Here is a 25,209-nt window from a genome sequence, read left to right as displayed (position 1 = left end):
CATGAAGGCACCTGATCAATACTAAGGGAAAAATGAGTCATACTATACGATTAACATTCATTAGACATTTATATATTCAACATATACAAATAACATAATGTTGATTGTAAGGTTATGGCAGTCACCAAAAGCCAATGAAGTATGTGTGTGTGTGTGTGTGTGTATAGAAGGGGAAAGAGCAAAATTTAATAGTGATTTAATTTATTTTTAGTAATTTAATAGAATTTTATGTATTTTGAAATTGTTAAACTAGGTTTGAAAAATGTATTAAAGATTTATACATAGAACAGAAAACTAGGCTTATAGTACTTGTAATAAACCATTAAAATAATATATTATATGAAGCGTTTGCCCGGGTAAACAGTCTTAATAAACTAGATGGATGCTTTCATGTTAGTATTTACTTTATATATTTAGAGTGAATCTTAGTGGAAAAAAAAATAGATGGCTAATAAACACGCCTGATAAGAAAATCTTGCATTTTGTCTTTCTGAAAGGACTGTGATATTAAATCAAAGTTTCATGCCAACCACCATTTTCACAAGATGTGAAGCACAAAAGGGATTTCAGCCTCCACATATTATTCTTCTACTTTAAATTTCACTGATACAATATAACAACAAAATATGTTGTTTATTTTTCATTTGAAAATATGTGAATTAAATGTACACATTGCTATTTATGATGGCAGGTCAAAAAACATCACTTCCATGTTATGCTAATTATATATCGGAGGACATAGATTTCCAATGGAATCCAAACAATAAATGAACCTAGTAACAGTTTTATGAGTTTACCTTTCTTTTGTTCAACCATTTTTTCTTACCTCCTAAGTCAGAACAGAAATTCAATACATAAATACTGTAGCATTAGTTTGAATAGGCTCCTAATTTGTAGGAGCCTTTAGAAACAATTCTAACAATATATATGAAAACAAAAAAGACTACAAGGGATTTGCAATAAGTGTACACAATTTCAACATATCTTCTGATTTCAAGCAAGCAAATAATGATACAAGTGAATGAATAAAGATATTTATTTATCATTTTTTTTTAAAAAAAATGTGTGTGTAAGTATATATTTTAATGAGATTTCTAGGCTCCTGAAAATTTGGAGAGGACCCTATTTTTTAATATAAAGCAAGATGCATGGTTTTCATAGTACAATAAAACTTATAAAATCCATGTATGCAAGAATGAGTGCATGTTAATATTTGTTCTCTAGTCGTTTCCATGTATTATGTAGATATAAGTTTAAACTAATGTGTATTGTTGCATAATATCCTGAGGCACAATGTGGTAAAAGCTAAGGCTTACACAAAACATACATTTTAATTGTATCTTGTCATTAATGCTTTATTAATTGCCCCAGGCGATGGAAAACTCATGCTAGAAAAGCTATAACAATATAACACTTTAAGGTCACATCCAATCTTGCTGCCTTTATGAAATGGGCCAAATATTGAGTTAACAGCAGGAAAGAACAATTTATTGGGTTTTTCTCCATCCTGGGATTATTTGATTATAAATTGGGATAGGATTATTTATTTATTTTGTCAGGAACAAAAGATCTTTTAATAGCTCAAATGTTGGGAAAGCTTGTATATTCATCATTGTATGTAAAAGAGGCATTTAAAAATGATGACACCAATACAACTTTCTTTTCTATGTATGTGTTATACAACCCTCCTCCGCACCCCCATTTTGCATTTGTAGCATATTAACAGCTACCCAATTACTTGTACATAGGAAATATTTTTCTTACTTTGACATCTGAAGTGTCTCGTTGGCTATTTCTCCATGATCTTGCCACTGAAGAAAAAGTTCGATCCGGATGATCAAATTTACCATCATTTGCATTGAGGAAGAAAGTTATAAAAGGCTCCTACCATTAAAAAATGAGACAGAGAATGTACTTGTAAGAAGCCAAGTGGTATAAGCAGCAATAGGATCACATTTTAAAATTAATTAGGAAACAATTAATAAGCACTTTATATCAAATCATTGCATTTCAATATCTGAATCAGAGAATGGAAAGATTCCTATAAAATGTTGTGCTGCTTGTACATTACTGTTTCCAAATTCCAGCTCTATTATAATCAGTTTCACAGAGATAAATATTCTAAATAATCCAAAAATAACTTTTAATAACTTTTATATGGTCTTTGGATAATTCTTCTCAAACTATTACCTCTATCCAAAGATCATATATCTGATTATATAACTGTACAGTATGTCCAAATATTTCAAGTTTTAAACAATGAATAAACAATAAAGCAGAAAACTTAATAATTTCTAAAACGTTGCATGGATTTCAGTGAAAGCTGTTTAAGAATGAGGTTTTCCCCTGCTGAAATAGACATGAAAGTCCTTAATTGTGAAGAATTCTGCAAAAAGTATATTATCATTAAATGCAGTTTCTCATGTAAGTTTGTTACTTTGGTTTCAGAGTTTTAATAAGAAAACAAAAATCTCTTCTTAGTAATTATTTCAGAATGCTTCTGGTGAAACAAAATAATTTCATTTTTTTTCTATTGGGCACATGTCCATGAAGTCACAGGACTCAAGGGTGCTTAATCTTCAGCCAGTTAATTGCAAAAAGCTGATGAAAAACTTTTATACTAGCATAAAGAGGTACATGTCAAAAATGACTAAGATATAATCGTGCTGTAGAAGCGTTTATCATGCTGTAGAATAAAAAAATAAACTATTCAGAACTCGTGTTTGAACCATCAGCTGATATTACTACAAATCAAATTAGTAATAGTTCTATTTTCCCAGGCTTTTGTCCTGTTCCTGTTACCCACTTTCAGCAATGAAATCTGCAATTACCAACTGTTACTGTAATTTCTCAGTTTTTCAGTGAGCAGCAGAATAAAGCTGTTGTGTGAGCTTAAAAAAGCTGAAAGTATTGAAATAAGAAAACAAAATATCACGTTTACTGTATATCCCTCAACCTGCAATTTAAAAGTTAATCCTGGCAACCCATTTGTAAATAAATCCACACATTTAATATCACTGCTCCCTTATTTCACATCATCCCTCATCTTTCTTATCTACTAAGTGCAGACCCTAGGCTTGAAAATATTGTTCACCACTATTGTAAAGGGTGCAGATATCGCAATACTATTCTGAATTGCAGCAATGCTCTAGTAGAATATGCTGGATTAGTTTGCGAATCTATCTAGTCAAGTGACTTTAATGGAATTCACACTTAAATTTAAATACAAAATGTTTCCATAATTTTGAAAGTCCAGAGTATTAGGTATAGTTGCCAACTTCAGTTATTTATAAAAATAGTATATAAATACATATGTAAAAATAAAAATACTATAGAATAATCTCCTTGGTATAATATTTTATGAGAAGGATGCTCCAGAAATTCAACCTAGGATCCACGGTCGCCTGGGGTGGGTGGGTGGGACACGATTTAATCACAGGGGGTCAACAAAGGCTTGAAGAAATGTTATGATTTAAATCTTGAGTTAAGTCTTGGGGGTCATGCTCCATAGGTATTTAAAGGAAGTGAAGAAAAGATTGAGTACTGATTTAGAGGATAAAATTGCTTGGATTCATTCACAATTGAATAAAAAGTGCAAGTCCAATGGCGATGCTCAGGGAACGGACTTACTCAGTTAACTGGGAATGATTTGATTCTGTTGGACCCGAGGAAGAGGATAGGATGCTGTGGAATGCAACTGCCACTACTTGCATATTAGATCCTGCCGCTCCTGACTAAGACCACCTGGAGGTATCATGCCGGTGGGTCCAAGTGATGGTGAATTCATCCTTGTCAGAGGAGTGTTTCTGGCTTCCTTTCAAGAGACTCTGATGTGCCCCCTACTCAAAAAGCCATCGCTGGACCCAACCATGCTGGACAATTTTCTCCCAGTCTCTCACCTTTCTATCAAGTATGATTGAGAAGATGGTGATGTTGCAATTCCAGAGGACTCTGGAGGAAATGGATTATCTGGACGCTTTTAAGTCAGTTTTCATGCCCCAATATGGGACTCAAACAGTATTGGTCGCATGTATGGATGATCTCTGACAAGAGCGGGGGTGGAGGTGATGCATTCATCCTTCTTCATCCTTCTCCTTGGCCTCTTGGTAGCTTTCAGTACCATTGACCATGAAATCCTTTTTGGGCTAACTTAGGAAATTGAAGATAGGTGGAAGGTTTTGTGCTAATTCACTTCCTTCCTCTGAGGCAAGTCCCAATTGGTCCAGGGAACAAGAGGTCAAGCTCATGGCCCCTCTTTTATACCTTAAGCCTCGGTGCTCTCTCTGTTCCTTTTTAACATCTACATGAAACCACTGATTGAGATCATCTGTCACCATGGATGAGATATCACCAGCAAGCTGATAATATCCCAGCTACTGTATATATCTGCATTCTGGATGAAGAGAGTGATGTAGTGGATGTCCTGAATATCTTGCCTGCCCAATTGCATGGCAGTTGGACCAAAGAACTGAGAGGCCTGTAAGCAAGCTCCTTTTTCTTACCATGCCCAACTTTTCTATTTGGGGAAATATTGTCTTCTAAGATTGAATAACTTATATTAGATGGAGGAGAGCAAGAAAGGAGAGTTGCATTTTGCTAGAGCTTCCATACCTAGGCTGAAGCAGTAAGAGATGACTAAAGGGTCATAGTAAAGAACAAATTTTGGGAGGAACTTCTTTGTGCCTAACTATTTTTGTCAGGAAATTTATATTTCAGTTATGGCAGCCTTAGTTTATTCCTCCCATTCTGTTTTTTAAAAAATCAATCTGTTAGGAATATATGATGTGATGGTATTGTAACTAAGGTATTAACTAGTTTACCAAGCCCATAGGTAACTCTGAAGGGCTGGAATGGGAGAAACGTGAATCATATTTTTCTTCTGCTTGACCAACCAAACAAAACAGAGAAAAGTGTCTGCCTTCATATCATTTAAAGGAGCAGATGATTAATGAGATTGATAGTAGAAGGGAACAAATAAATCCTTTGCAAATGGTCTCCTAAATTTGCAGCACATACTCCAGGTTACTAGCTCTATTGCTTTATTAGCAGAATAATTCTTGAATGTGAACTTCTAAGCTCTAAGATCTTGATCAGAAGTCCGTTCTCATCAAGATACAATTAGCAATATATGCAGTAAGTGTCACTGGCTTCCTTTATCACATCCCCAAGAAGGGATGTGATAATACCAAGTTATTGATTTATTTCAGCAAATATTGCTAGAAGCCATGGTCAGTTTATCTGTTTTGGATTGATGTATATGAAGCTTATATTCATGCATTCATTTATCATATATGTATATATGATATACATGTATATATGTATATCGTATATATGTATATCGTATCTATGTATATACATGTATGTGACAAGCCAACTTGGTCTAGTGTGTAAGGCACCAGACTAGAAAGTGAGAGACAGTGAGTTCAAATTCTCCCTTAACTACGAAAGCCAGCCAGGTGTTCTGACCCAGCCTTCACAAGAAGTGAGAAACTTCACAAGTAAAACAAGCCCCTTCTTAAAACAGGGCAGGAACAGTCTTTATTCACATTGGATAGGCAAAACCAAAATAATTAGTCACAAATGAGAGTCTTTTCCTCTTCTGAAACAGGGCACGAACAGTTTCTGTTCACATGAGAACTCAAGATAAAAAGTCCTTTAATGATTAAGCCAAACAGAAACAGTCGCTGTTCACCCCGGCTGAGGCAAATTCACTATCTATTATTTCCCAGTTGGCACCTCAAATACAGAGCAATTAGTCCTGACAAACCTGATTCTGACTTCATTGATAAATACTGGAAAACAAACGGTTATCTGCAACAACAGGCCACTCCAAAAACCCCTACTATTTATTTCCCAGCCAGGGAGATAGTGTCTATGACTTCTTTTCCCTGAGAGCCGGTTTATTGCCTTCCGTTGCACTCCTCTCCTCTATATGCATAGGTGCATCTGGGATGGGCCCCATTTGTTCCTCACCCTCACTCAGTTCCAGCTCGAAAGACAGCTCCCTCTCTACCTGGGGGAGTGGGGGGGGGGACATAAGGCCAAAGCTCCGCATCTGATTCTGCTTCCTCATCAGAGCCTTCCAAAGGCTCCGAAGCTGGCCCAGGCTTGAACTCCCTCTCCACCTCATCTGACTCTGCTGCTAGCTCTGCTGGCAGCCTACAGGCCACAACTTTGGGTGGCTTTGGGCCACTCATTCTCTCTTAGCCCAACTCAGTTCAAAGGCTGATGTTGTGGGGAAAACAGGAGGAAGGCGAATTGGAAAATACCTTCACCACTTTGAGTTATTTGAAAAAATAATAAAAGAGGGATACAAAGAAGTAAATAAATAAATAATATGGTAGGTAGATGTAGATATTGATACTATTATGCACATGACTTTACACATGGTTAAAAAAATGGTAGCATTGCAGTGTTTTCTGTAAACGGAAAGAGGGTTGGATCTAGTATAATGAGTAAATAATAAATAACATGGAATGGAATATTGTTCATCAGGTGAGTTTCTATTCAGGCCCATCCTTCTCCAGAATATTCCATTCCATGTCCGCTGAAATGCAGCTTTGTGCAAGAACCTTTTAGAGACTCACTAAATACATTTCAAGCATCTCTTCATGTCACTGAACATGTATGTCCTTGCACAGCTGACATTTGCACAGGATCGACACCAAAGCAAGATACCTTTGAATTATTTTGCACCGTTCTATTACATTACCTTCTAATTAAAAAAAAACCTGTGTATAAATCAATGGTAAGGTTTCAATAATTAAATGTAATTCCTATTAGCGTGAATAAAATATTTTTTTTAAAAAAATGAAGTTGGCATTTTAAAAACACACCACACTATTGTGTATCTTCATTTTGATTTGGGTTTGAAGCAGAGAGTAGAAGCAGAGTTTGTAAATAAGAAGTGGAGATTATTATTTTAAAAAAAGCAGTAAGGGTAATTACAGGGAATTACGTTAAAATGTAATTATAACTTCCATGACAAGATTATTTAAGAGACAGAGACAAACACAGAAAGTAAGAAGATTCAGAGTGAAGGATTAAACCTCCGATAGTTGAACTCCATAGGGGAGGCTATTAAACCAAAGTAATGTGTCTATCTTTTGGATTTTTAATCCTTAACAACTGTGCTATGCAGACTCATCTACAGTTATCATATAGCTTGCACGTTAAAAATGTACATAGAAGTGTTGGATATAAATATGAAGTCATAATCATAATAATCACTATCAACTCTTCTAATATTCAGAAAATATTCTTCCTTGTTTTAAAAAAATGCAACATAATTTTAAGTTAAAATATTGTGGCATTTGATGCACAATGGATTTAATAAAATATGTCCATAATTGTGCATTAAATTCCAAAATATTTTGATTTCCCTTCTTGTGAAATATATCTTTGTTTTATCAAGGAGGAGATTAGAATCCAAACTAAAGTTATAAAATTTGAAGAACAGTACACTTCAAATGATGACGGCATTTCGATCCATGTATTGTTCAAGGATGTATAAATTAGATTTGCTCACGTACGAAGGTGGATCAAATTCCCTAATAATCCTATTTTTTTCAGTGTAATTTTTTTTGTTTGGGTTTTGGTATGCATTACGTTTATTGTCAGTTGATTTCTATTCTGAGTTTTCAGAATGATATTTATGGATATAACATTCAATTGCACCAGTTCTATGGTTAGCATGATGATAAATTTGGAAATCTGTTACTTTATAATTCACAGTCGTAACTCAACTGTGTCTCCCCCCTCCTCCCAATCTTTCTGAGTTCCTGGTCTAGAGTTGTTGAATAATCCCAATCTCTGTCCTTGGTGACAATGGTGCACAAAAAGGTGTTTTATGGTAGAATAGATAAAGCCTGTAAGGCCTCTTGAATGAATACTTTCTAGTCCACTGTTTCTTGAAAATGGAGGAAATGTTACTCCTAGGGCAGAACTGGGTAGTTTCATTCTAGACTTAGGTGTTTATTGGCTGGTCTTTCCTCTTTCCTCCTTAATCTCAGTTCTTCAATTCCTGCACCGCAATACTCTTCATGTTCTTTTTAAGAACAATGACCTAATATGCCTTTTTGGTTTGAAATTAGACTATGCTCCATTTTATCTTTATTCTTTTATTCCATGTATACTCCTCTAGTGACTTTTGCTATTGTGTAGAACAGGGGTGTCAATCTCAAGGCCCGAGGGCCCACCGGGCCGCTCTGGAAACAGCGAAGGATCGGCCCGCAGTGCATTTGCTAGCGAAAACAGAGGGCAGAGGGTTAGCAAAACAAACTAAAAGCAAAACAAACTAAAAGCAAAACAAAACAAAAGCAGGCATGTTTCCCCTTTTGCATTTGAGCATGCAAGAAGGGACAGGAAAGGAGAAAGGGGGAGAGCAAAGAAAAAGAAAAAGGAAAGATGGGAAGAGAGCAAGGAAGGAAAAAGAAAGAGGGAAGGAAGAAGTCAGAAGAATGAAGAGGAAAGGAAAAAGAAAAGGAAGGAAGGTCGTGCCTTAGCAATTGACCACCAGCAGCCCTGCTGCCCTTTGGCATCCCCTTGTCCCCTCCTCCTGACTTCTCCTAGTGGTCCGGGGGTCCTCTGCGTGGCCTCAGAGGGATGGTGAGGCTCCTCTAGAGGACAAGGGTTTGGCTCTCTCCTGGTCTCACCTTTGTCTGCTGGGAGACAATGGAACCATCCAGCCCCGCCCACCACAGGTGTCCCTGACATGAGTGATGTCGAGTTGGCCATGCCCACCGTGGCCATGCCCATTCCGGCCCTAAAAGGTCAAATACAACTCTGATGCAGCCCTCAATGAAATCAGGTTTGACACCCCTGGTGTAGAACTTTTGGAGATCCCTTGGTCCCCCACTTTCAAGAATCAACCTGATTCTAGAGAAAGTGCTCCCTAATTATCTTAGGTTAACAATCAAGGTTAACATATTGAACAATTGTTCAAAAAGATATTATTTTACTCTACTCTACTTTGTTGTCAGCTTTGTCTGTTGTCAGAAGACTCTTGGAAAACATCAAACAAAACCTTAAAACTACCTATGACATGTGTCTCAGAAGTGGTATTCAGAAGGTTCTGACCAGTTCTGGAGAACCGGTAGCAGAAATTTTGTGTAGTTCAGAGAACCGGTAAATACCATCTCTGACTGGCCCCGCCCCCATCTATTCTCTGCTTCCTAAGTCCCAGCTGATTGGGAGGAAATGGGGATTCTGTAGTAACCTTCCCCTGGAGTGGAGTGGGAATGGAAATTTTACATTATCCTTCCTTTGGAGTGGGGTGGGAATGGAGATTTTACAGTATCCTTCCCCTGCCATGCCATGTCCCGCCCACCAAGCCACACCCACAGAACCGGTAGTAAAAAAGTTTGAATCCCACCACTGATGTGCATGTGTGTGCAGGAACAGGACACTGTTACCCCAAACATTTTGACTCCTTGGGTTGGCCTTGCTATGTCAGTACTATCTCTTATATTAACTCCTACTGTGAGCCTTCTCTTTCTGTAGGTAATTGTAATGAGATAGTGGTTGCATTGGAATATTAGGATTCTTTTGTTTCCCTAAAATTTCAGTTCTATAATTAAACCACATTTTTTAAAAAAACACAGCAGACAGCTTTATCTATAGATACGAAAGAGAAAAATGGCAAAAATACTTACAATGCGAACAAGCCAGGCTAATGTACAGGTAGATGTAGAATAATGAGTGTTATAATGATAAGGTGGCGTTTGATCATTTTCCCATGTCTCATAGCGTTCTGCATAAAATACTGCTCTCTTTGGGTTTAAAGCACCAATGGGCTGTAAAGAGAATAGACACGTAAGCTTTATAAACTTGCATTCCATTTTTCTTCTACATTCTTTAATATTCACAGTATATGACATTCAACAGCCAAAAACTGATAACTCATTCTATTTTACTGTAATATGGTTGGACTGCTTGAGATGGAATGGGAATTTGATGTGAGAAGCTTGAATTACTAAACACGCTATTTCTTCTGTGTGATACATCTACCAATGTCATGATCATCTCAAAGGGAAAAAAAGCAGGAGAGATACGGTAGCATCTTTTCAAACTAACATGTTTTATTAAAGACTATAGTTCACTTCATGGGTAGCTAAATTCATGAAGGATTTAAATTGGAATAAGAGATAGAGATAGGTAGATAGGGATGTAGGTAGGTAGGTAATGAGGTAGGGAAAGAGAGAGATAATAGGAAGATAGCAATTTTGCAGATACAAGTTACATGTGAGACACACAAGTATATTTTCAATTCATACTTCTTTTTTCTGAGACTTTGCTCAACAGTGCTGATTAAGTTTCCTTGTTTGAAAACACTTATTCTGAAATCTATAACAGAGTATCCTTGGAAGTTAAAATATCCTGTTGGTCCTTGTTTTGTTATGTAAATTTTGTATCCATTCATTCTTTTGACCTATGTTTGTCCATTATTTGTCCTACATAGAATCCCTGAGTGTTTGGCACACCTGAAGGGAACTTGGAGGTCTTTTAGTTCTATCCCCTGCCCAAGCAGGAAATCTTATATCATTCCAGACTAATGTCTGTTCAATCTCTTCTTAAAAACTTCCAATGTTGGATGCTTACAACTTTTGAAAATAAGCTATTCCACTGATTAATTGTTCTCATTGCCATGAAATTTCTCCTTCATTCTAGATTGGATTTCTCTTTGATAAATTTCCATGGGTTACTTTTTATCTTGCCCTCAAAGCTTTTGAAAAGTTTTGTTACAGCTTTTCAAATATTGGAAAATTGCTAGTCCTTCTCTTCATTAGACTACTAGACATACGAAATTGATGCAACTGTTCATCATATGTTAAGCCTCGAGCCCCATAATCATCTTTGTTGCTCTTCTTTGCACTCTTTCCAGTGTCTCAACAATTTTTTGTATCATGGTGACCAGAACTGGACATATAGGCTGGCTTCTATTAATAGCTTTGCTTATGTCTAGTTGTTCATAGATCCGTTGCTTATCTTTTCCAGGATCTTCCCAGGTTCTGTTAGGGTAACTGATCTGCAGTTTCCTGCAACCATTTATTTCCTTTTTTGAAGATGGGACCACATCAGCTTTTTTCAGACAGATCATGGTCCATACCATAATGGGGGAAGAGCATGTAAAGGCATCTCCAATTTTGTGTGTGGTAGTGCTAATGATGTAAATGTGAGTACAAAGTAAACATTTGAGTTTGTTAAAGGGCATGATTCTATGTTAGCATTACTTTACAGTTGTTGCTTGCTGTGTGTGGATATCTTGTCGGATCTGTATTTTAATATGGATCTGTCACTTAAGTGCCTAAGAAACTGAAGTATCATTATCTAGTATGGTTACTAAAGTGTTTGTTTGAGTTGTGATAACTAATGGCATTTTTAAAAATTATAGATCTTTTACCTTGGCCCATCCTCTCTCAGCCCAAGTCACCTCACAGAGTTGTTGTGAGGAAAACAGACAGAGGAAGGAGTATTAGATAAGTTTACCATCTCCAGTTGTTTATAAAAAATAAAGACAGGCTATAAACAAAGCAACATTCTTTAGAAAGCAAAAATTGAACAGATCCTCCTCTTTTTTGGCCTATTTAGTATATTGAAAATGTTTTTTAAAGTTTTCTTATACTAATTGGTTCTCTTAATATGCTATGAATAGCATATTCACACTGATATATTATGACAGCTTGCAGCAGCACACTAAAGAAAACACAGAAAAATATGTCCTTTTGTCATATTCTAGGAAATACTAATAACCTTATTAAACTCTTTTGCTGCTTTCATAGTATATCCACAATTTTATCAGAAGACAAACTTCTGATTTCCTGTGGAAATTGATAATTTGCCTCAACTTATTGATTGATTGATTTTAACTATCATTGAATGACAAGTTCAATTTTTCTCGTATATCATGGAAACAGACAATACATATTTTGATGGAATTTCCAATTATTAATTTATATGTACATATGCACATTTCAAAGGACTTTACATTTTCCATAAATAAATCAAATAACTGTTGAACCAAATCACTTAACAACATTGTTCTTTTATTTCCACCCTATTGAACTCACCCACACCAGTTTTTTATTCAATTATTACTTTAACCCAGATAATTTAGAACCTGCTCCAAAATCAATTTACCCCATTCAGTCCAGTCGTCCCCATCATTATTGCTCCTAAATCATATTAAATTCGTAATCAATTGGGTCTCCAGTGCTGTTCCCTTTTGAATGGTGGATTTCATATTATGAGACAAGGAAACCAGATGGGGAGATCTGTGGCTGACCTGATTTTCTCTTCTTTTTCTTCTTTATTAAGCCATTCAAAAGTAATCCACTGAAAGAAATGAGCTGAACAATCTATTCCACAGTGCAAATTTTAACTTCAAAAATGATGTCATTTTTATTTCCTATAAAGGGACACTACATGGAAAAATGACTGGCAGTGCCCCATTTTGGTACTATTTATCTTCTAAATGAAATATTAGTGAGATAACTTCTCTCTACTCATAAACATTTGAGATTTTAGTTAACACTGTACAGCAGAAATCTCAGCTTAGCTCAGTGCATTTCTTTGTATAGATAATACTAAAATAATAAAAACATTTTAAAGAATTTAAGCTACAATACATTTTATATATGTGTTAGTTAACCCAAAATTAAATGTTAAAACATGACAATAATGTTATGATCTTACAGTCATTGTTTTATTCCACAACCTAACAAATTATTCATTATGCTTATTTAAAATATACATCTAGAAATACTCTTCATAAACATAACTACTATAACTTTTAAGTATACTACAACTTAAGTTACTATAAATCTAATCAAAATAATGCATAGAAGATACTGATTACACATTTCAGATACTTACTGAATTAGTTCTAGGTTGCTAATAAATGTTTAGTAAATATGAAACAATCTATATTTGTTTCAGATTCTTTAAACAAAACAAAACAAAAATGTATTTTACATGTTCCGTCTTGCAGTTAATTTTAGTTTTAAGTTAATATACCAGGATTTTGGTTTCCCTAAACATTCTGATTGTTTAATACTTTGCTGTGTCAAGGGTATGCTAATAGCTTTCTCATGTGTGCAAAATATTTTAGTAATCCCTTAGGATCAACCTTATCTGATGCAGATTGCACTGCAAGACCTCACTAAACATTCTTGAAAGGAAAGCATGACCTATTTCTTAATCTTTTCCAGGCATCTTCCAACTACTGGAAGAACAATAAAATAAATATTTACATTTTTCATTTTATTCAGGTTTCAGAGCCTACCCAACCTTTTTTTAGTTTTCTTTGGTTCACTATTTTGTACAACAAAAGTAATCCTTGGAATATAAATTATTCCTTTAGTATTAGTTAATAGTTAAATCATCATTTCTCTACTGCTTTGCCTTCTTGATTATTCAACAAGATACAGCCTAGCCTTGAACTGATGTAATAGGATTTGGTAAATTTCATGCAGCAAAGGTTGATGCAACATTTGATACAATTGCCAGAATAGCTGTTGAGGTTACAATAATAGGGCCTAACATTTTATTTTAAGTATGTTTGAAATCAGACTTGACAGGAAAGGAATGTTGTATGGTAATCATAGCAGGGATTGGAATTGGGAGTTTTACTTCAGTTGTTAATGGTACATAATCCTTCATTTCTCTTTCATGACCCCTAAAATAGAAATAAGTACTTACTATGGGATGGTTTTGCCTGCTGCTTTTAATTGCTGCTTTTACTGTGATGCATTTTCTTGGCATGACTATTTTTATATATTATTTGAAAACTGTTCTGGGAATTGTTTTGGTGAAAAGCACAACACAATTGTTCCAAAACAAACAAAGACAGTTTGAACAAACCTAAATGGCATGTTCAACTACAGCATACTACTAGGTTTTATATAAAAAAATACTTTAACTATACACCAAATTACATGGGAGTAAATATCAATGAATCTAATGGAAATTATTTCTCCTTAGGCATGTAGAGGAATACATTAAAAAGTAGATGTGTGAATCAGTGACTTAAATGCTTCTGTTCAATATCAGTTGCCAACAGGATAGATTCTAGTATGATTTTAATATTCTTTACATAACAGGTTAGCCTATTTTCATTTTATAAAAAAGACCAAGAAATTCTGATTTCAGCAAGCTTTCAATTATTTTACATTTGAATCCTGCTCCTGAATATTAGTTTTTTTAAAACACATCCATTCTTTTAACTATTTATTTATTAATTGTTCATGCCGCCTATCTCCCCTACCCAGCTCATCAAATCCATAAATGCCAGCCAAAATCCATGAGAACTAGTGGCATCTGAACAACTCATAATGTCAAATGGGAACACCAAAACACTTGATGCAAGTAAGCTGCATCATTTACGTGAAGATGTTATGACATTCAGATTAATATTTGTACACCTAGTCTCTCTTGTCTATGCCTGTGAACATAGTGTATTCTTCCTGTAGATCCCATTCTGTTCTATCTTCTCATCTGAAGGCATCTTTGAGATTGCCTATAGTAATATTTAGTTTGCTCCCCAAACTCAGTATGTCTTTTAATATTAGCTGTTAAGAACATAAATGGAAGGCTGCTATTGTCCTCATGTTGTGCTGGTGAGTTCTTTGCAAAATAGCATTGTCTTGAAGAACACCAAGAGTGCCATTGCTAGATAATGTAGATGCAAATGGGGTAGTTAACTATTTATTCAATTTTGGAACAAGCTCTAATTTGAGGTTCTATGCAGTATAGTGTCAATTTACACAGATGCAAGGCGTTGTTTTTAAATATTATTATGCAATATTATTGTGAACTGTTTTTCCTGGAAAAGCCCCAGTGGACAGAACATCTGAAGAAAAATATTACTTATTACTTGACATTTCACTTACTAACGTTTTCTGAAATAAATATTATCTTGGAGATTTGCTTTGTTAACATATATACAAGTTCGCAGATCTATAGAGGGATAAAACTATAACCGTTTTGATTCAAATTGTACTAGCTTTTTTCTGTATGCTGACAAGCATGGTATATAAATAATTCTTTTCATGTATTATATTATTTTATATTATATACATCATATATTATTTGACCCAAGAATCTGATATAGTTCTTATTTGAAAACTTAGTGGTATTCTTACAGGAAGATCCAATCAAGTTGAAAATAAGCAGATCTCCCGATGGCTTGTTCATGCCGAGATAATCTATGGATCTATGACAGTCTCTTTCATTAGCTTTTCAACTTGTCAAACAATAAATGTAACCTCTGACCTTTTGTATGTCTTGAATATAACTTGAAGTCTCAAATGTCTAACTGATAAAACACCTTGACAAATACTTTGCCTTACAAATATATATATAATGAAATATGAAGACAAATACTGTTTTTTTTAAAAAAAATGGAAGCGTTGCTTATTTGTAATATTTCCCATTCAAATCAGCAACTAACAAAAACAGAAACCAGCCTTTAAAACTGGTAATATAAAGCTGTATCTTTACAATGACACACAAAATTATCCTGATTTCTAAAACCAGACTTCCAAGAACTGTTCCCGGGGCTATTTTGAATAATTACAGAACTAATTATGTACTTTAAAAGTAACTTTGTAGGTCACTTCCTAGCAAAAGAGAAAGGAAATGCCTTATTTAAGGGCAAAAGAGCAGAAATAGAATATTTTACATGTGAGGTAAAGATGAATGTGTATAACCTATTTGAATTAGAGACCAACCTATATTTTAATCTGACCATGTTTTCAATTGACAATGTAATTCTTAAATATTTGTTTCTTTTAGAATTATTTATTGATTTTGAACAATAAATAATTCATTTAAAATAAGTTCCTAAAACACTCCCCCCCCACCCTTCCATTCAATCATGTCTACTTCCCAGATTCTGTCTGGACAAGTCCTTGTTGTTTTCTTGGTAGTTTTCTTTGTTTTCCAGAAGTGGTTTGTGATTGGCTTCTTCCTAGGGCTGAGAGTAAGAAAAGTGCCTTGCCCAAAGTCACCCCTGGCTTTGTGTCCAAGGAGGCACTAGAACTCACAATCTCCTGGTTTTAGCTAATGCCTTAACTACTAAATAAAACTGGATATTTAAAACACTTAAATGTAATTAAAACATTCTGTAAAATGCTATATTCCATGTACTTTTTGAATAACTATACCTTTTGTTACATTAGAAATTAATTTTGAAAATAAGGGGATTCAAAAAATTGTGAAGTAGAAAAGTGGACTTTATGGACTTGAGATACTGTAAAGTAAGCAATACAAGCAAAGGGACCACTTCCTCAATTTAGTATTTTAGTTCTGATGCTAACAGAAACTAATCTCTTAGTCTTTGTTGGACATTTTTAATGTTATTGCACTGCTATTGTATATATGTATACATATATATGTATACAGTGCTATATTTATTTACCCATTCATCCATATATCCATGAACTCACTCTGAAGAAATTCTAATGCAAAATATTAAAATGGATTCTTCATAATTTTTTCACTATATTATTTCTAATACAATATTCAATAACAACAATGAAATTAGTACTAAATATATACAGTAAATGCATCCATTACATTGCTTAATTTAAATGTGTTGTGATTTTTGTTAATAACATTGCAATAGAATAGAAAGTAGGTAAGAGAATACTTTTAAAATACATTATTTAATTTAAATGTGTTGTGATTTTTGTTAATAACATTGCAATAGAATAGAAAGTAGGTAAGAGAATACTTTTAAAATACATTATTTAATGGTTTTTCCAGTTTCTAAAAGTAAATTGATAACAAAGAATAGATATTTAAAATTTTCTTAGAAGTTGATCTTATATTCCAAAATTTACTCTAAACATAACATAACATACATGATTTGCTAAATTGAACTGAAATTAGTGTCTTACTTTTTGAATTGATTTATTTTATATAGCAAAAGTTTGAAATGTATTGCAAGACCCAATCTGATTCAGTCACTGAGACCAGATTGGATCATGCAACATTATCCTGGGACGATTATATTTGCCTTCATTCGTGAAGTGTATTATATCATTCTAATATGGCCACAGAATTACGGTACAATATATTAGAAAAAAGCATAAATGGGTCAACATAACATCAGTCAAATGTTATGGATCCCTTCCCATAGAAGAAAAAAGATGTAGATAATAAAAACTTTCCTTAGGGAACAGACAGTTCTGCTATAAACAGTTCCCTGTAATTACTATTACTGCTTGGATTTTTAATGATATTTCACTTAAGGATCAAACAGGTGGCTAAGAAGTGAAGTTCATTTCACTTATATCTTATACATAAATGTATAAGATTAGCTGAATTGTTAATATAAAGTAACATCTAATCCAAAAATCCCTTCTATGAATACAAAAAGTATTTCTCAGCAGCATTTTAAATTAAATATAATTCCTATAGTTATTTGGTGACTCCTCTGTGGGCACTAGTTTTTTCTTTTTTAATCACATAAAAGTGATTAATGCTTCAATGTTCATTCAATACAAAGAAATCAGAAATCTTGCTGGTCAAAAAATAGTGCTATAAATGCAAAGCACATGTACATACATACTGTATTTTTCAGAGTATAAGATGCACCTTTATTCCTCAAAAAAGAGCCTGAAAATCTGGGTGCGTCTTATACATCAAATACAGCATTTTTGCTTCCCGAAGCCCCGCCCCTTCACCAAAATGGCCATGCATACCCTTATGGAGGCTTTCAAAGAGCCCCTGGGGGCTGGGGAGGGCAGAAATGAGCAAACAACGGGCCGTTTTTTGCCCTCTCAGCCCCCAGCAGCACTCTCTAAACCTCTATAAGGCTATGCATGCATTTTTTTTGACAAAAAACGGGATAGTTTTTTGCTCGATTTTGCCCCCCTAGGATAATCTGCAAGCCCCCCCAAGGCTATTCATACCTTTTTTTGGAAAAAAACAGGGTGCTTTGGGGAGGTTTGCAGAGTGCAAAAACTTTTTTTTTCCTTTTGGAAAGCTCTTTAACTGATTGATGAGAATTACATTGTTCAAGTGCTGTGCCAGCAGAAATAAAGTCTTAGGTGCTATAGATTGTCAGTGATTTCCTTCTCCAGCACATGGATAAATATACCTGGAAACATCTACCCACCTACCTACTCTCTCTCTCTCCCTCCCTCCCTCCCTACTATATTTCTCTTTCTCCCCCTCCACCTATGTACCTACCTACTCTCTCTCTCTGTCCCTACCTATCTACTGTATCTCTCTCTCTCTCTTTCTCTCTCTCTATCCCTCTACCTACCAACCTACCTACTCTCTCCCTACCTATCTACTGTATTTTTCTCTCTCTCTCTATCCCTCTACCTACCAACCTACCTACTCTCTCTCTCTCTCCCTACCTATGTACAGTATTTCTCTCTATCTCTTTCTATTTCTCTCTCTCTATCCCTCTACCTACCAACCTACCTACACACTCTCTCTCTTCCTACCTACCTACTGTATTTCTCTCTCTCTCTCTCTCTCTCTCTATATATATATCCCTTTATCTACCTACCTACCTACCTACCTACCTACCTACCTACCTACTCTCTCTCTCTCCCTCCTTCCCTCCCTACTGTATTTCTCTCTCTTTCTCTCCCTCTCTCTCCCTCTATCTACCTACCTACTTTTTAAAAAAATTGCCTCTTCAAACCCTTGGTACGTCTTATACTCCGGTGTGTCTTATACTCCGAAAAATATGGTACGTACGTATGTACGTACATACATACATACATACATACATACATACATACATACATACATACTAAAGTAAAACTTTAGTTAAACAGTTGCCAGTCTGAATAGACAGAACTAATGAGCTACATGTAGGACAAACTTACAATATTTTCTTAATAAAGTAAAATAGAAAAATAAAACAATGTAGCAATAAAAGTTAATTTTCTGTTTTATAGTTCTTTTTTTCTTGTCAATTTCCCAGATTTGGCAAGTATACTAAATAAATATCCTAGGCATACGACAGCTTTGCCTTATGCTATCTGTACACTATTAAATGTCCGTAACCTTTAACTGGACAAAACAGTGTCACAGAGCAACAATTTTTGAACCAAAGTACCTCAAAGGGAGTAACTTATAGCAGGGGTCCTCAATCCCCAGGCCACAATCCACTACCAGGCCATCACTTATTTGCAACCAGGCCACATGAGCAGCAGGCTGGCACACAAGTGCATGTGTGCAGCTCATCTTGCGCAAGCTGTGGGTCAGCATGTGTGCAGATGTACACACAGCTCGACTTGCACAAGTCAAGCAGTGTGCCATGTGCGCATGCTGTCCCACGCTTGTGCAAGTTGAGCTGCGCATACATGCTATCCTGCAGCTCACGCCACTCAGTTCCCCTTTCTCCCCTGCTGGGCTGTCAAGCCACAAAGTTTGGGGACTGCTGACTTACAGAATACATCCCAAATTTAGAGCCCATGTCTGTTGTGGGAGTGAAATTTGGCAAATTTTCTGGCCCTGGTTTCGACTGCAGATAGACCAGTCACATCTAGGACTCAAGTTGGATAGTCCAGTCCCACCATAACCTGGTTAAGCTGGCAAGAAGTTGCAAGTTGTTCTTGCTCACTTTATTTGCCTTTGGTCATTCTGTTTCTCTTTGTAGACAATGACTCAATGGATCACAGGTTATCTGGTGATAATTTAAATTGCTTTCCCAAAAGAACGGATGTATATTTTCTTTCACAGAATAGAAATAAATTCAACATTTCAATAAACACGCAACTGAAACATACCTTTGAAAGATCTCTGAAGTTTCCTGGCAGGGTTAGATCCAACTCCTCAGATTCATAATTTGTTAATACCCATGGAAACACAGGATACTGATTGAGATCATTATAGGTACGTCCTGATAAAATAATATAAAAAATATGGATGTTTGTTTAAACTAACAACTTTATCAAAACAGCAATCAAAACAATTGTCCTTAAGTCATTATCAAACATATTATATTTCATCTGATGGAACAACTACAGCATATCAAATTATAAGTTCAAGCAAACTACTGACAACATAACATGTCGGTATTCAAATCTCTCTCCTTGTCCCAAAAGCAGCAGATTAAATTCCAAACGTCTATTATTTGTGAGTTCTGATATAAAAAGCCTAAACAAGTAGTATATTGGGATTAGACAGGTATATAAACTTAACTAATAATGAAAGAGTTTTTATGTGCATAACCTATGTGCAGAATAAGCATATAAATCATGGTGGCATCTACCTATGATTCTATTTTCATTTAATATGCATCAAAAGTATTATACTAGATCATACACAAAAAGCTGAAATATGAATTCTAGGCATGTGCCTTTACTCAGGATGAATTAATTCTATCCTGACAGGTTAATTAACTGTACTCTTCCCCACTTATACTTTTTGCACTTCAATATAGGGTGCCTAATTTTTTTAAAATGCTATTTACAAAATAATATACCTACCCAATTAACAAAATAATCTTTACATTTAAAAAAGAACTTTAAACAATTAGAAAAAAATAAACTCCATGAATAAAAAAATACAAACTAAGACAAGCAAAAATCTATCTTATATTGTATAATAGTCACTCATCTACTAATAAATACACATAAATATATTTATAAATAAAATCAGTATAAAATATTATTATAGAACATCACAAAATCTCTGCCACAGTAGCATATATTTCTGCATCCTTTGATTAGTGGATAATACTGTCTTTTCCAAAACTAATAGATCACATTTTTTATCTATGAAGTGTCCACTTTGTTAAAAAGACATCACTATGCATAATCTTTTTGTAATTTAAAAACATCTCATAATTTTCGTTAATGTTCAAAGCAAATGATTGTGAAGCTGTTTTAGGAGGCTTGACCCAATGCATGCAGATTTAACTTCGAATGGTGAATACCACTGAAAGGAACAGTGTGATCTGCAGAGGTTACTTTTCACATTCCTCTATGCGCCTGCTTGAATATTTATACCTCTGCGTATAAAAGGGACCTATTTATCCCCAGGAGAAATCTTACATTTCCACTTATAGTTAGCAGCACAATGGTAGTTAGGAGGCCAAAAAGGCTGAGAGGCCTATTTTATTTGTTACATTGTCCCTAATAATTTAAGCTTTCTGCTACTTTCTCCACTATATAATGAACTACAGAAATACACACATTTTACAATATTGTGTATATAATAAGTAAATATAATTTACTTATACTGAAGAAGCAAAATTTTTCAGTTAAATTTACAAAGATTAGGATTAAATTCTGAATATTAAATATTAATCTTAATCTTTGCAAGCCGATGACACTAAATGACTTGAACAATAAAACCTAAGACACGGGGGAAAAAATGAAATTTCAGAAATGTTTCTTCATTGAAGTAACTTTAATTAAACTATCCAATTTAATGTTTTTATATGGCACTTCAGTTTTGAAGGAAACTGATATAGAGACAGCTGACAAAGAAATTATAACTGCAATTCCTTGGTGAAAATGTTAATGACAGCAAAATATTGTTTAATTAGATGATTGCAGCATCTGGATTAACACTCTTTAAAAGCGATGTTCCTGTGCTTGTCTGCTTCTTCACACTTTACAGACATTTTGTCATCTCTAGGTCATTAGGAAAGAATTTTTAATGGTTTTTCTAGAAGCAAGCAGTTCAAGTTACATCTAATTAGATGACAATAATAAGCCCAACACATGCAGTACCTAAATATATACATAATTAACCAGTGAGGGCTTGTACATTACAGAGTAAAAATGTGGAAAATGCTAAAAAGGAAGGCGGGAACAAGGGGGAGAAATGAGTCTGAATTCATTACCTGAACATGTCAGTTTTAGACTAAAATGTAAAGATACTTTCCATACTAAATAAGGGTGGAATATTCCTCATCCTTTTTATACAATATGTCTCTTTTATTTATTAAAGCATCTTATATGCTCTACCTAAGCAATAATATTCATCTTTTCTAAGGACTATTTCTAACAAAGTATTTAGATTGCTTTTCTGTCTTTGGTATTTTCATTTATAATATACTATGTATATTGATTTTAAACTTAACATTAAGTGCATTCTGGTATGTAATGCAATAAGTCTCCTTATTACAAATAGTTTCAAATATTCCAGTGACGAGTACTGTAGTAGACAATTTACTTCAAATATTATGCTATTCTATATTGTTTCTAAGTTCAGAAAAATAATAAGTTGTGAATGCTTATTGTTTAAAAAGCAGAGTTTTTGTTCTATATATTTTACTATTCAGTGAGATAAATAAAATAGTAATCTTTACTTCTGCACTACATAAATCAAAGCGTCTCTGGGAACTAAACATAGTATATAATCCAGTCAGGAAGTCTTAAGTCTACAAAATAAAGACAAAAACCAGGCAGAGAGAGTATAAAACTTAGCATGATTGATAAGTAACAGAGTGCTATGTTTACCTTTGGAAAAAAACACACAGCGTTGTAAACATGATGAAATATGTTCAATGACAAGAAAGATATGAAAGAAGCAAAAACCTTAGAAACATAATGCAATTAAAATGCAATTGTTTGTCAAAATGAGATTCCGCAGTGTAAAAGGACTCTAAATTTCAAATCTAGTTATGCAAATGAAGAGAATTTTGCATTAGCAAACCATCTTAGATAGTTATAATTTTATTATTTAATAGAACATTGAAACTTTTTGAATTGTGCCTTATTAAAAAGCACAGATAAAATAACATATGAGGGATATTTGCAAAAGTAGAGCAGTAAGAATTATTTTTAAATAGTTTCAGATACTTTGAATATGACATTTCAGCAAGAAATTCTATTTATTCCAAAAATGAAAAAGTGATATGAGAAACAGGACCACAATGGAAGAACTCATCACATTATTAAACAAGACAGAAATATAAAATAGTTTCCTAATTAATATTTTACATAGTCTATATATTATTATTTCTACTCTATATTGTCATCTATTAGAAGTTATTATGCCATGAAAAATTATTCATCAATAATTTCTATTCAGCAAAGTTAAAGTAGATTTTCCCTAACTTACTAGTCTTCGATATAAAGATGTATGAAATTTGGGTACATGTTGTTTTGGAAGTCCTGTTCTTTGTCACAGGGGTATGTGATACAGGGGTTTGGGTAGAGACCAGGGTGGGAAACAGGTCAAGAAGTCTGGGATCATAGGAGTATGTGAGAAGTGCCCTGTAGGTCAGAGGCATACGTGGAGGGGTGGCATTGGTTGGGAAAGGTGCTGTTAGGCCTGTAGCTTTCTTTTCAATCTTTGGCCTTCCACACTTTCTATTATTTTACTATGCCTTTTTCTATTGTGGGAAAACGGGAGGGGGGATTGTACGAGTTACCTACTGTGTAGCCAAAACAAAATTCTTTCTAGAAAGCCAAGGTCATCCTTTGTCTCTGCACCTGACCGGAACTGGATAGGTGGAACTGCCAGCATGGCAGTGGGAGATTGGACCATGTGATGGACTTGTGGGCGTGGGGGCAAGATCTTGAACTTTCAATTAGGTGGGAAAAACCTGGAAGCTTTCAGATTGTGCTGTTTTACATGGGTCTTTTAATAAATTGGAACTTTGAGCAATACTTTGCCTTGGATTCTGATTTACTTTTGGATGCTATGTGGAACCCTGACAGGTGCCTGGGTATTAACAAGGAGTGCCATGCAGATCAGGAGTGGCACTTGGGAGGTGGTATGAATCGGGAGGAATGAGGAGGGGTTCCTTCCTCCCTCCCTTTCTTTCCCCTTGCCTTCTCATCATTACTGATTTATGGTTTTTAATTTATAGTGTAATTCTGTTCACACATAGTTCATAGTACTTAAGATATGCTGTAATTTAATGATACCACCATGGAAGTACCATCTGAACTAAGCAGAATACTGTTATTTTACTATCTTGCTGTTACTGCTAAGAATTGCAACACAGCAAAATATCTTTTTCCTTAATTACTTTTAGTCTTACATTAACAATGGTTTGCTGACTCTAACAATGCTGTCAGTATAGCATATAGTAGAAAGAAAGAAAAAAATACCACCACAAAAACCAAACATGAAGAGTGACTAATTCTTTTCCCCCCAATATAAAGTATGATATAATTTTTCAGAACTAATCATAAAGCTGCATTTACATCACAGAGGAATATTGTACTCCATCCATTCATAGCACTAAATACTTTGACAAATTGAATCATAAAGAATAAAGAAACAGAAGACTCACCAGCTATAGTATTGAGAAACATCAGGTATTCAAAATTTGAAATCTCCCTTCTCTGCCACCGCTGAGTCATGTTGGAAGATTTATAAAGTTGACGAGGAGTAGCCAGAGAAATTCGTCTAGAAATTATAATGAAAAGTGGTAGATTTGCTTCTCTACTGACAATTATTCGTGTTTTCAATCTCAAAATAAGCAATCCTTTGTTGAAAAGTAACATTTTTATTGCAAGAAACACTTTACGAACAAGTTGTCAAAGTCAATTAATATTAAGAACATAGCCATGCAAAATTGAGAACGTGGTTATAAATATAAAAATCACATTTATAAAATTAAATAATAGATCATCTATCCAATACAGAGTAATACATTTAAAGCCTTTCAATTCATGGACATTTTAACTGGACAGAGCTGTACAGAATTGTGTTCTGATTCCAATCAAGAAAAGTCAAAAGTGATTTGATAATAAGCTTAACCTATCTTTCCCTGTCATCTTCATTGCTATCCAAGGATATGGATGTTGGATATTATAATGTCCTGACTTTAGCTATCATATTAATGTTCACACAAACGATCTAGTCATGTGAATAGTGGCCAGTTTAGAGCTTCCACTTAATAAAGCAGAATATTTAAACACTTTACCCACTTCACAATATCGATTTTCACAATTTTGACAGAATAAATCATGAAAATCAGAAATAAAAATCAGTATAATTAAATAATATTGTACATGATTATGTATATGAAATGAGATGAAACTGGAAAGGCAGCAGTAGAATAACCCTACAAATGACAGTGTTATTTGTTTTGCCAATCACATACTTGGTCGCCTCCTATTTGGACTTGCAATGAGCTATACATAGATCTGCCCTTGAATACCACTGGAAAGTTAGAGCTGGTCCAGAATGCAGCAACTTATGTAGTTATGGATATTGTCCTAATTTACCCATGTAATGCAATTACTTCAAGAGCTGCTCTCTCGGCTTTTG

The 25,209-nt window shown here is 34.5% G+C and overlaps 1 protein-coding gene across 3 annotated transcripts in view; it reads right to left on the bottom strand.

Annotated features, from left to right (window-relative positions):
- The window catches only part of NBEA (neurobeachin), a 370,152-nt gene that overhangs the window by 54,488 nt on the left and 290,455 nt on the right, over positions 1 to 25,209 (bottom strand). For all 3 annotated transcript variants that reach the window (XM_081951245.1, XM_081951243.1, XM_081951244.1), the window contains 4 exons: positions 24,227 to 24,342; positions 19,755 to 19,867; positions 9,654 to 9,794; positions 1,765 to 1,884 (listed from right to left, as the gene is read on the bottom strand). In XM_081951245.1, coding sequence (XP_081807371.1) covers positions 1,765 to 1,884; positions 9,654 to 9,794; positions 19,755 to 19,867; positions 24,227 to 24,342 — 490 coding nt within the window. The remainder of the gene's footprint in view (positions 1 to 1,764; positions 1,885 to 9,653; positions 9,795 to 19,754; positions 19,868 to 24,226; positions 24,343 to 25,209) is intronic.

This window comes from Natrix helvetica (genome assembly GCF_964273705.1).
Source record: "Natrix helvetica genome assembly, chromosome: 4".
In the NCBI taxonomy this organism is placed as follows: domain Eukaryota; kingdom Metazoa; phylum Chordata; class Lepidosauria; order Squamata; family Natricidae; genus Natrix; species Natrix helvetica.
Note: the sequence above shows the minus strand (reverse complement) of the source record. Positions and strands in the feature narration are given on the sequence as shown.